This window comes from Lutra lutra, chromosome 18, assembly GCF_902655055.1.
Source record: "Lutra lutra chromosome 18, mLutLut1.2, whole genome shotgun sequence".
NCBI classification, from domain to species: domain Eukaryota; kingdom Metazoa; phylum Chordata; class Mammalia; order Carnivora; family Mustelidae; genus Lutra; species Lutra lutra.
Genome location: NC_062295.1, coordinates 30,909,931 through 30,922,936, shown reverse-complemented (window position 1 = coordinate 30,922,936; position 13,006 = coordinate 30,909,931). Strand labels below are relative to the sequence as shown.

General features: G+C 46.5%; 1 protein-coding gene across 2 annotated transcripts in view; it reads left to right on the top strand.

Moving 5' to 3' along the window:
• Positions 1-94: 94 nt before the first annotated feature.
• Positions 95-13,006, top strand: part of FKBP6 (FKBP prolyl isomerase family member 6 (inactive)) — a 29,572-nt gene continuing 16,660 nt past the window's right edge. The window contains exons 1-8 of one of the 2 annotated variants that reach the window (XM_047714123.1): positions 95-307; positions 403-520; positions 936-1,025; positions 2,264-2,466; positions 3,281-3,400; positions 9,079-9,273; positions 9,401-9,510; positions 11,886-11,978. In XM_047714123.1, coding sequence (XP_047570079.1) covers positions 251-307; positions 403-520; positions 936-1,025; positions 2,264-2,466; positions 3,281-3,400; positions 9,079-9,273; positions 9,401-9,510; positions 11,886-11,976 — 984 coding nt within the window. In that variant the 5' untranslated portion in view covers positions 95-250 and the 3' untranslated portion in view covers positions 11,977-11,978. The remainder of the gene's footprint in view (positions 308-402; positions 521-935; positions 1,026-2,263; positions 2,467-3,280; positions 3,401-9,078; positions 9,274-9,400; positions 9,511-11,885; positions 11,979-13,006) is intronic. The other variant, XM_047714124.1, reaches the window with a different exon arrangement.

The following is a 13,006-nucleotide window of genomic DNA, read 5'->3' as shown; positions in this document are numbered from 1 at the left end:
CAAGCTCCGCGCTTCCGGGTCACGTGCCCCATCACCAAGCGTCCTGTCGTACGTCTGGTCACGTGTCCCATCACGTGCGGGGGACTCCCCGCCTTGTGCTCAGGTGCACCTCTCTAGGCCCCACGGCCGTTGGTGACCGTTGGCACAAACCGATCCTCGTGAGAGGGGCCGGTATAAAGGTGTGGCTGGGCCACCGCAGCGGGGAAGGCGAGGGGGTTGAGGGCTTGTGCCCTCGGCTGGCCACGTGACGATGGGGGGGAGCGCGCGGAACCCTGGAGTCCTGCAAGGGGACCAGGCATCTGACCAGGTAAGAGACTTCGCGCTGCGCAGCCACGGACGTGGGGTGCCGGGGTCGGGGTGCCAGCGGGGGGGGCTCTGAGGTTTTGTGTCTCTCCTCGCAAGTCTCCGTACCAGAGATTAAGTCGGAGGATGCTGGACATTTCCGGGGACCGGGGCGTGCTGAAGGACGTCATCCGAGAGGGTGCCGGAGAGCTGGTGACCCCCGATGCTTCCGTGCTAGGTACCATCTGCCTCCCAGCTGGCGACGCGAAAGTATCGGTCCTTAAGCGCGTTCTGCACCTTACCTCGGGAGGTGGGCAGGGAAGGTTATTTAAAAAAAAAAAAAAAGGTAGAACCCACTTGTTTGTTAAAATTCTTGTTCTTAAAGGAAAGCAAGGGAAGCCATCTCCCCTTTGCGTGAGGCCACTATGAATGTCAGGGGACATTGAGGCTCACCAGCCAAGCTCTTGAAACAGCCAAAGGGCAGGCGTCGGAAAGTTGAGCAGATTTTTCCTATCAGGGCGGGAGATGGTTTGAATGCATTGAATCCCATCGTTTTTTGGTTTTTGTTGTTGTTGTTGTTTTTGGTAACTATGAGTTGACATAGAGTTGTGCATTCTTGGTTTGTTTTGCTTGTATTGTTTTTTCTGTTCTAGTGAAATATTCTGGATATCTGGAGCATATGGACAAACCTTTTGATTCTAATTGCTTTAGGAGAACTCCTCGGTTGATGAAACTTGGAGAGGGTAAGTTGAGATGAGCAGCTAGAAAAGCAGGGATTCTTTTTCTTTCTTTTTAAGATTTTATTTATTTATTTGAAAGACAAAGACACACATCACAAGTAGGCAGAGGGAGAGGAAGGGGAGCAGGCTCCCTGCTGAGCAGAGAGCCCTATTCGGGGCTCTAGATCCCAGGACCCTGGGATCATGACCTGAGCCGAAGGCAGAGGCTTTAACCCACTGAGCCACACAGGTGCCCCAAAAAGCAGGGATTCTTTTGGGGAAGCTCTTCAGAGCATGGAGTCTTTGAGTTGGTGTTTTGGAGGCCAGGTTTTGCTAAACCAGCCCCGTTCTCTTACACATTTCCCAGTGAGGTGTATATATTCGAGAAATGGTTTACCTGGCAAGTTCAGCTTTGCATCCTGAGAATTAAAGGGCATGTTTATTTGTTAATGATTAATTGTTAATGTTAATGTTTATTTGTTAATTTATGGGGGACTTAGTATCTATCTATAACGCATACTGAAAAGAGAAGATGTACTCAGACGATTAGAACATCTCCGATAGGGGCGCCTGGGTGGCTCAGTGGGTTAAAGCCTCTGCCTTCAACTCAGGTCATGATCTCAGGGTCCTAGGATCAAGCCCCACTTCAGGCTCTCAGCTCAGCAGGGAGCCTGCTTCCCCCTCTCTCTCTGCCTGCCTCTCTGCCTACTTGTGATCTCTCTCTGTCAAATAAATAAATAAAATCTTTAAAAAAATTAAAAAAAAGAACATCTCCACTAGTGTGGTGGAGAAGTTAGAGCACGTTCGTGGAATCCGATGAACTCAGTTAAGTAGTGTTGTGGTAGTGCTTAAGGAAGGCACAGTTGATTCCATCTGGGAAGATCAGGGAAGGCTTTTTGGAGGAGGGGGCATTTAAAGGGAGCCTTGGAGTTTGAGTAAGAGTTCAGTCGGGATGGAAGCTGGGCCTGGGGTGAGGAAGCAGGAACTTCCTCGCAGGAAGGAGGAACTGGGAGAACAGCGGCAGGGAGGCCAGACCGTTGCAAAGCCCAGAGAAGCTGCAGTTTGGGGACGGTGAGGTGGTGGGAAAGAAACGGAGAAGTGATCGGGTGCTCGCTTCAGCAGCACATATACTGGAAAGTGATTGGGACCTTGGTGTGGAAGTTTTGGAGTATGATGTGGGAAGATTTGGACTTCAAGGGGGAAGAAATGGATAATAGTAAATCAGGACGCCGGGCGAACTTCAAACTCTTTGTCTCTTTCAGATATTACACTCTGGGGCATGGAGTTGGGCCTTCTGAGCATGCGAAGAGGAGAGCTGGCCAGGTTTCTGTTCAAACCAACCTATGCCTATGGAGCGCTGGGCTGTCCTCCCTTGATCCCCCCCAACACCACCGTCCTGTTTGAGATCGAGCTGCTTGACTTCCTGGACTCTGCAGAGTCCGACGAGTTTTGTGCCCTTTCAGCTGTAAGTTCTGGAGCACGGCTGTCCATCTTTTACAGAGAGAATGGGTTTGGTTTTGGTAAAACCCTTCTGTGATGGTGGTGCTCTGCCCCGCGTTCCACCCCGTGTGTGGTGGTGGCAGTGGCAGTGGGGGGGAGGGTTCCCCTACTTCCCGGTACATGTCCGTCTTAGCAATGGCTATTATGTATGGGCAGATGTTCCGAGCCGAGGCCCACCCTTGGGTTTGTTCTGGACCAGCAGTCTGAGGTGATCTTTTAGTCACCCTTTGCCCCGTTCTCCCTTTAGGACCGTGACCATTTGTCTGAGGCCCACCTGGGGTGTACTGATTGGGAATCTTCAGGCAGGGACAAGGCCAGGACATCGTGTTTGAAAAGAGGCTCTGTGGGTGATTGACAAGTATCCAGGGTACAGCATTGTGGCCAGGAAGACCAGCAGGGCCTCGGGCAGGCGAAGGCCTGCTAAACGCATCGGATAAATGGTTGTTGTGAGACCTGCTTTCCATGCTTGGCGAGTTCCATCAGTTTCTAATTCCACAAGACGATGTTTTTTCAGGGAGCATCTCTGGGAGGACTAAAGGACCAGACCACTTTTTTGGCTCTTGCATACAAAATGCGAGTAGTAATAAATACCGTTAACTTTTGCTGGGAGCCGCAGAGATGAAGTCTGCAAGGGCACCAGGCCCAGGGCTTGGCTCACAGATGGCAGTGAACCAAAGTGCGTGATCGGAAGGAGGGAAACTGACATCGGTACTAGCACTCGCGTCGTGCTATCGTGGCTTTCCATTTCCTTGCTCGGTGTCCTTGTCTTTGGTCCTCAGGAGCAACAAGATCAGTTTCCACTTCAGAAGGTCTTAAAAGTGGCAGCTACTGAGCGGGAGTTTGGCAACTACCTTTTCCGCCAGAATCGGTTCTGTGATGCCAAAGTGAGGTACAAGCGGGTAAGGGTGCCTTCGAAGTATGAATTTAGACCCTGGACGCATTCTTTTTGGGGGAAATTCTTGTTTGTCCCTATTCTTCACATGCAGTCCTTAAGAAAAATCTCATTTTTTGGGTGGCCCAGTGGGTTAAAACCTCTGCCTTCAGCTCAGTTCATGATCCCAGGATGCTGGGATCAAGCCCCGCATCGGGCTCTGTGCTCAGTGGGGAGCCTCCTTCCTCCTCTCTCTCTGCCTTTCTGCCTACTTGTGATCTCTGTCAAATAAATAAACAAAATATTTTTAAAAAGAAAGAAAGAAAGCAAAATCTCATTACAAAAATCTTCCTGCCGGGGATAATGACCAGGAGAGGGGATGCGGGATTTGTATTTGTGTCCTGTGTTTTTGTGTTTGGATGTGGTCCCATGGGTGTGTTCAGACGGCGAAAGTTTGTTGAACTTTTCACTTGTTTTTGTCATTACCTGTGTGTATTTCAGCAAAAAGTCTTTAAAAGTTCTTATTCCAGGATCAGGTCCTCCACCAACTGATTTTCCGTCCCATTTGCCATCGTCATTTAATTCCTGTCGCTCTGACCGTGGAGATTTTTCTAGCTCTGAAGTGACTCCATTCCCACCAGGCTCCTGAGTGTGGTTTGGCTCCTTGCGTAGGTTATGCTGACAGGAATTCGCTGTTTGCTTTGTAACTTCACTCACCAAATCTGAGAATTTTTTTGTATCCCAAACTCTCCCGTAGATTCTAGAGGCCATAAGGACTGAGTTTAGAGTCTAGGAGCATTCTGGCTTTGTGTCATTTGTGACGTGATCCTAATTCATTCAGGATTTGCGTTCAGCTGCAAGCAACAGAATCTTGAAAAACTGTACTTTAAACCAGATTTAGGGGCCCGGGTAGCTCAGTCGGTTACGCATCCCACTGTTGATTTCAGCTCAGGTCATGATCTCAGGGTCGTGAGATCGAGCCCTGCTTCGGGTGGTACGTAGGGCGTGGAGCCTGCTTAAGAGTCTCTCCCTTGGCCCCTCCCCTGCTCTCAAGCTCGCATCTTGCCCAAACTTAATTATTTAATGAAAAGAAACCATAATTTAAATTTTTTCGAATGGGAAGGGAGGCAGTCCGAGGCTGGTAGGTCAGTTCAACAAAGACATAAAGGATCAGGTTCCTTCTTTCTGTTCTACTACCCTTAAACATGTCCTTTTTTACCCCAAGTTGGTGTTTCAACCTGTAGCATCACATGGTCACCCAGGCAGGAGGAAGGGAAGGGAAAGCAGCCTGGTGTATTTATGTAAAGAGCTTTCTAGAAGTAATCCCCACCCAGTCGGGGGTAAATCAGCCAGTGACTTCCTTTTCTGTATCATTGGCCAGACCCATATTCAGTGGACCCCAGTAACTGTGTAGGAATCTGGGAAATATTAGTTTGATTTGTATACCCACTGCTGTGAATGAACTTGAGGTCTGCTAGAGGAGGAGGGAGATGGGGTTTGGGGTGGGTGGCTCATGATATCTGCCACGTTTGGTTTCTTCTGCATATGCTCAAGAGACAGACAGGAAAGTGCGTGAATGTGTTGTCCTTCAGAATGCTGACAGAGTCAAGGTCCTAGACATGAAGGGTACAGGCCTTGGGTTCACGGTCCGCTTGAATCACAGATACTATTCATATTGTAAGGTTTCTTGAGTCCGATCACACGGGGGGACAAAACTTCCCAGGGGTAAAGACCTGTTCAGTCCTTCCCTCAATAGGCCTATTTCCCAGGCCCTCTTTAAGTCTGTTCGTGGCTTTTTCTGGCATTGTGAGTTGATACTCGACACGCTTTAGTTGCTGTTTTTAACTTCTTCTACTTCTCGTTCTGGAAGGTGGATCTCTGGTTTTCACTAGTGTTTTCCCTCTGCTGTCCAGCATTCTGGTCCAGAGTTCTTGTCCTGGGCTGCCCCGGGATTCTCTTTGCGGACTTCCTGTTGCTTTTTTCCACTGATGATGATAGAGTAAGTATATTCTTGGATTTCTAAAAATATTCTTGTACTTAACACACATTTAGCAGTTGGGATAACTGAGTATAGAATTGTAGCATTCAGATTTTGAAGAATATTGTTTTTTGTTTTTTTTAAAGATTTTATTTATTTATTTGACAGACACAGATCACAAGTAGGCAGAGAGGCAGTCAGAGAGAGGAGGAAGCAGGCTCCCCGCTGAGCAGACAGCCCGATGTGGGGCTCAATCCCAGGACCCTGGGATCATGACCTGAGCCAAAGGCAGAGGCTTTAACCCACTGAGCCACCCAGATGCCCCTGAAGAATATTGTTTGATTTTAGCTTTTACAGTTGTTGTCAAGAAGTCTGTTATCAATTAGGTTCCTGTCCCTTTCTATGTGATCTTTTCTCTTTTTAATCTGTAAAGATTTAAGGATTTTTTTTCCTCTGGGGTTATTAAATTTTACAGCAGGTGGTGTGTGTGTTTGAAAAGCTGTCGTATTGAGCCCCGGGCGTGTCAATTCATTCAGAAAACTTGTCTTCTGTTCCGGGAAACTTTCTTGAGCTGTTTCTTTGGTAATTTGCCCTTGTTTCTGTCTTTTCGTTTTTGGGACTCTTCGTTAATTGTTAGGCCATCTGGATTGAGCTTCTACTTTCCTTTTTTTACTCTCAGTGTCCATCTTTTTGTCCTCTCTTTCTCAGCCCCACTTGTCTGCCAGCTCGGACCACTGGTTCTGTCTGTTCCCTCGGCCCTGAGCTGGTGGCCAGGCCCTCGGTTCTCCAGTCATGACTCTACCGTCTGCTCTGATGTGCTGGGTGTGTTACCAATCCTCTCGTTCTTCGTTCTTGTTGGATTGTGCTTTTCCGAATTCACACTTTTTTAAAACGTACAGGTGAGTGGTTTTCCGTGTATTCATAAGGTCGCGCGTCTATCAACACGGTCTGATTCCAGATCATTTCATCACCTCAAAAAACAAAACAAAACAAAACAAAAACCCTGTACCTGTGGGCAGTTGCATTCCATTCCCCCATCACAACGCAGTAGCCCCTGTTTTACGTCCTGTTTCTGTGCATTTGCATATTCCTGGATATTTTACGTAAATAGAGCGATCAAATGTGTGATGCTCTGTACCTGGTTCCTTTCGGTCGGCAGAATATTCTCAGGGTTCATCCATTTGCCATGTGTATTTGTCCTTCCTTCTGTCTTACAAATTTTTATCTTTTAACTTTGGTAAAAATGTGCAGACCCTAAAATGTATCATTTTAATTATCTTCAGGTACACAGTCCAGCGGCACTAAGTGCATTCAGTGTTACGTGACCACCACCACTACTCATTTCTGGAACATTTTCCTCCATCCCTAACATCATTTAGCCATTAAACATTAGCTGCCTGTTCTCCCCGCTCCCCCAGCCCCAGCAATCTTTATTCTCCTTCGTGCCTTCAGGAATCTGTCTGTCTTCCGTGGGTACTGTTTTAAGTGGAATCCTACAGTATTTGTCCTTTTGTGATTGATGTCTTTCAGTTAGCAGGATGTTTTCAGGGTTCATCCGTGTCGTAGCATCTACCAAATTTCATTCATCTTAAGGCTGAGCGGTACACTGTGTGGATTGTACCGGGTTTTGTTCAACCGTTCGTGGGCATTTGGCTCGTTTCGTCTTTCTGGCTATCGTGAATAATGTTACCTCTAACACCGGTGTGTAAGTTCTTGTGTAGACCCGGGTTTTCATTTTTCTTGGTTTGTACCTAGCAGTGCAAGTGCCGGGTCATGCGGTAACTCCCGTATTTAACCTGTTGAAATACCACCCACCTGTTTTCCACAGCGCCTGCAACATTTCAGGTTCCCACGAACAATACGAGGGTTCCAACTACTCCACATCCTCACCGGCATTTATTTTCCATCTTTCAAGTTAAAGCCATCCTGAGTGGGTACAAAGCGGCATCTCGTTAAGTTTGATTTGCGGTTCCTGATAACTCGTGTGTTGATTGGCTATTTATATGTCGTCTTGGGAGAAATGTGCATATTCTTTACCCATTTTTAATTGGATTTTCTGTCTTCTTCTTCTTATAAAAGTTATTTATATTGTCTGAATACTAGAGTTTTTTAAATAGGATTTACAAATATTTTCTCCCATTCTTTGAGTTGTGTCTTCACAATCTTTTTCTTTTCAGGAATGTATGAACGTCTTTTTATTAAAAAACACAGAATTGGGGGCACTTGGGTGGCTCAGTGGGTAAGCCTCCACCTTCAACTCAGGTCATGATCTCCGGGTCCTGGGATCGAGCCCTGCATCGGGCTCTCTGCTCTGCGGGAAGCCTGCTTCCTCCTCTCTCTCTCTGCCTGCCTCTCTGCCTACTTGTGATCTCTGTCAAATAAATAAATTAAATCTTTAAAACAAAAACAAAAACACAGAATTACCTGTAGGTACAGGTAATAACAGCAGTAAACCATTAATTGTGTTATCAGCTTAAACAAGTAAGCAATGGCTATACTAATTTTTGTTCATTTTATTTGTTTTCTTGATAGTGTCCTTTGAAATACAGAAGTTTTTACTTCTGAAGTCTGGTTTATCTATTCTTTTGGTGATTTGTGCTTTTCACGTAATGTCTAAGAAACTATTGTCTAATCCAAAGTCCTGAAGGTTTATACTTAACGTTCTCTTTTAAGGATCTTACAGTTTAGCTCCTACATTTAGGTCTATGATCCATTTTATAAACTTTTGTATGTAGCTTAAAGTGGGAACCCAACCTCACTCTTCTGTGTGTTGACATCCAGTTGTCCAGCACCTTTTTCTCCCTTTTTTAAAGGATTTTATTTATATATTTGACAGAGAGAGACACAGCGAGAGAGGGAACACAAGTGGGGAGAGTGGGAGAGGGAGAAGCAGGCTTCCTGCCAAGCAGGGAGACTGGAGCCGGAGACAGGACTGGATCCCAGGACTCTGGGATCATAACCTGAGCCAAAGGCAGATGCTTGATGACTGAGCCACTCAGGTGCCACCCCCAGAACCTTTTTTTGAAAAGACTACTCTTTCCTTGTTGAATGGGGTTGGTCCCCTTGTTAAAAATCAGTTGACTACGGAAGTATAGGCTCGTTTCTGGACTTTCAGTCCGCACAGTCAGTTCTATTCTCTTGATCTGTGTGTGTCCTTACGCTATTACCACGCCAGCTTTGCTGCTGTAGCTTTGTCGGAAGCTTTGAAATGTGAAAGTGTGAGTCTTCCATTTTCTCTTTTTTAAATATTGTTTTGGCTACTTGGCATTCCTTAAATTTGCATGTGAATTCTCAGGTCAGCTTGACCATTTCTGCAAAAAAGGCTGTTGAAATTTTGGTAGTGGTTGCTTTGAATCTGTAGATCAGTTGGGAAATGCTGCCTTAACTGTATTAAGTTCTTTGACCCATGAACATGGGCTATATTTCCATTTATTTATATCCTCTTTAATTTCTTCAACAATATGTCGTAGTTTTCAATATACTGTCCTTGCACTTTGAATTTATTGTGACTTCATGCTATTGTAAATGCAGTGGTTTTCTTCATTTTTGGATTGTTTATTGCTGGAATATAGACCTACAACTAATTCTCATGTATCAGTAGTGTGTCCTTCAACTTGTTGAGCTCATTTTTTTCTTTTTTACCTCTGATACTCTTTTTCTGAGTTCTTCGGGCTTTCAATAATAATATTATGAGCTTCCCCTTGACCACCTGTCTTCCCTCTCCACAGGCCTTGCTGCTTCTCCACCGACGATCAGCACCCCCCGAAGAGCAGCACCTGGTGGCAGCAGCCGAGCTTCTGGTTCTCCTTAACCTGTCCTTTACATACCTGAAGCTGGAGCGGCCTACCACGGCCTTGCGCTATGGAGAACAAGCTCTGATCATCGACCAGAAGAATGCTAAGGCCCTCTTCCGGTGTGGACAGGTGTGCTGGAGGCCAGGGACTTGAGAACAAATGCCCGAGAAAGGATAGCAGCGGTGTTCAACTTGGGCCCTGGGGGAATGCTGTCTTTCCTCACCAAGTGTATTGGTAAAACTCTATCCTTTGACAGGCCTGTCTTCTCATGACTGAGTATCAGAAGGCCCGGGATTTCCTAGTCCGAGCCCAGAAGGAACAGCCCTTCAACCACGATATCAACAATGAGCTGAAGAAACTGGCCAGGTGAGACCCGTTTGCAGGAGCACAAACTGAAGAGGCATGTGCCCTGCCTGGGGTTCTGGTCTCTCCGCCTGGTAAAGGACTGATTGCGAGCTTCGCCCAGCGTGTGTTAGGAGGCAGCGCCCCCTAGAGCTGGCTTTGTGAAATGCTCAACCAGCAGCTTCGTTGCTGGGGGGGCCGTGGGACAGCCCTCCAGACTCCAAGTCTGGATCATTTCCCTTCTCCCTGTTCCCCACTTTCTTTCTTTTTTTTAATGTCTTTTTATTTATTTTCAGCGTCACAGTATTCATTGTTTTTGCACCACACCCAGTGCTCCATGCAGTCCGTGCCCTCTCCAATACCCACCACCTGGTTCCCCCAACCTCCCACCCCCCCCTTCAAACCCTTCAGATTGTTTTTCAGAGTCCATAGTCTCTCATTGTTGACCTCCCCTTCCAATTTCCCCCAACTCCCTTCTCCTAACTCCCCATGTCCTCCATGCTATTTGTTATGCTCCACAAATAAGTGAAACCGTATGATAATTGACTCTCTCTGCTTGACTGATTTCACTCAGCATAATCTCTTCCAGTCTCGTCCATGTTGCTACTAAAAGTTGGGTATTCATCCTTTCTGATGGAGGCATAATACTCCATAGTGTATATGGACCACATTTTCCTTATCCATTTGTCCGTTGAAGGGCATCTTTGCTCTTTCCACCGTTTGGCGACCGTGGCCATTGCTGCTATGAACGTTGGGGTACAGATGGCCCTTCTTTTCACTACATCTGTATCTTTGGGGTAAATACCCAGTAGTGCGATTGCAGGGTCATAGGGAAGCTCTATTTTTCATTTCTTGAGGAATCTCCACACTGTTCTCCAAAGTGGCTGCACCAATGTGCATTCCCACCAACAGTGTAAGAGGGTTCCCCTTTCTCCACATCCCCTCCAACACATGTTGTTTCCTGTCTTGCTAATTTTGGCCATTCTAACTGGTGTAAGGTGTTCCCCACTTTCTACCCCCAAAGTAAGCACCTGAAAACCGCTGGGCCAGTGTAATTTTTAAGAAGGGCCTTGTTCTGCCACTACTCCTCCCTACTTGCCATCAACTGAAAACCACTGTTCTCAGCAGATGCCAGAAAGGTGTCCTGCAGATCCTGCTGGGTCTGCAGTGGGTCTTTGAGTTCTGACTCCTACCCCCAGGGTGACTTTCCTGTCACACAAGTAGGATCTGTACTGGTATTTCAGTCATACAACACTTTGTGGTTATTGACATTGTCTTCAAAATTTTCTACAACGATTATATCGGCACATAAATAGTTGTCCGTTATTCCAACAGTTTATAGTCTATCCAGTGTCTTTTTCGGTGTTTTGCTGTCCTTCTGTATCACGCCTGTTGACATTCAACGTTTACTCTAGATTGCTAGTTAACGCTTTTGATGCTAAAAAAGTCACAGGAGTGTGTACCTCTTACATTTACATCCATTTGATATATTTCAGGCCTTTTAGGGCTGTCCTGCAATTTCTTTTGTGTTTTTTTTTCTTTTACCTGAAACGATTTTTTTTATTTTTAAAAATATCTTATTTTTAAGTAATCTCCATACCCATTGTGGGGCTCAAACTTACAACCCCACAGTCAGAGCTCCATGCTCTACCAACTGAGCCAGCCAGGCATTCCCCTTTGCTGGTTTTTTTTTTTTTTTTAAAGCTTTCATTTTTTTTCACCTTTTTTTTTTTTTAAGATTTTATTTATTTATTTGACAGAGAGAGAGAGATCACAAGTAGGCAGAGAGGCAGCCAGAGAGAGGAGGAAGCAGGCTCACTGCTGAGCAGAGAGCCCGAGGCGGGGCTCGATCCCAGGACCCTTTGATCATGACCTGAGCCGAAGGCAGAGGCTTAACCCACTGAGCCACCCAGGCGCCCCCCTTTGCTGGTTTTTAAAAGTGCCCTGCCAGTCCCACCTAGGGTGCCAGAAAGAACAAAGAGGTGTCCTGCCAGGATGCTTGTAAGTTAGATGTAGAAATTTTGGAATCTGACCATTCTGTAGCAAAGAAATCTCAAGATAAGTTCGAGGCCACGGAGTATGAGGCTACTTGGCAAGACACTGAGCCCAGTAGGCCTGACAGTGGCTCCCAGCCTTAAAGCCGCAGTCTTCTCAGATCGTGGGCTTTTTGTCCAAGAGCTTCTTGAACAGCCTCTGAGGTAGAGGTTCGCTATGACTGTCCCCTCTGCGGGGAGCCCAGGGGCTCCCCCACCTCTCTAGCATGCCTTCCTTCCCCTCCCGATTCACTTAAGATTGCTGAATTTTCAGCCTCTCTGGCCCGGAGGGCAGTGTTCCAGCCACCAGATGTCACCTCCTGCGAAGACAGACGTTCTCTAACTAGCGTGTATTTCCATCTCCAGCTCTTACAAGGACTATACAGATAAAGAGAAAGAGATGTGTCACCGAATGTTTGCTCCTGACGATAATGGCTCTACAGTAGGAGAGAATTAAAGGTAATCAAGGGGCTGAAGCATAAAAGGCTTCAGGATTTTGCCCAATATATGGAAGGATCGTTGCTCTCCTTGGGCCGCCAGGGAATAGTGGCTGTCTGCAACTGACCGTAGTTGGGAGTAGAAAGTTCCTGGTGGTGGCTGATGGCACAGTGACCATGTGGAGTGCCTTCTCGTGAAGGTGATCAGGGAGAAGACTGGAAAGTTCCCCCAGAGTTGGAGTTTAAATGGATAGGTGTAGGAGGTCTTAAGCTTTAAAATTTAAAAAGTGCTTCCCATGTTTTATGGTAACCTCTCCCTCACAGGAGCTTAGAACATGAACCTGTGAATATAGTCATTAATGAGATGGTTTATCTGGGCTTTGAAATGAAGAGGAATGCTTTTCTTAATCTGGTTTTTCCTGAAAGCTTCCAACATCACTTTACAACTAACACTTGTTAATGAGGACAAAAGTCCAGATGACCAGGGGCAGGAATAGGCTGGGACTCTTAAGTTCTGCTTACTGTGAGTACGAGAGATCGGAAGGTGTTAGAGCCCCCGGAGAGCAGAACCGAACCTTCCCGCGGCAGCAGACGCCCAGCGGTCTAGTGGGCACAGGGTTAAGGTTTCCCCGGGAGTTCATGAGTGGACTCTCTAGTCTGGTTTACTATTACTTAAGAAAATTAATGGAGACAAAATCACCTGCCTTATTAAATACCTGTTTAGCTGGGTAGAGAACTCCGCTCTCTTGAGAGAAGTTAAACAAGGAGCAACAAAAAAACAGTTGCCCCATGGGCCCGAGGCAGTAAGTCTCCCCTTGGTTGCCACTTCTATCTCTCAACAAAAGAGGTTTGAGAGAAGGCAGCCGTGAAAAGGCCCATTCATCCCAGACGTTTTCACAAGTGTTCTAAAAACTGCTGTTCTCGGCCGTGTAGAAAACAACCAGTCCCTATCAGAAGTCGGTGTTGCCTTTATCACAGACTCTGACCCTGTGACCTTGGCCTTCAGGTCTCTCAGGGACATGGCAGTATTTGTAGGTCTTCTGAACGGAG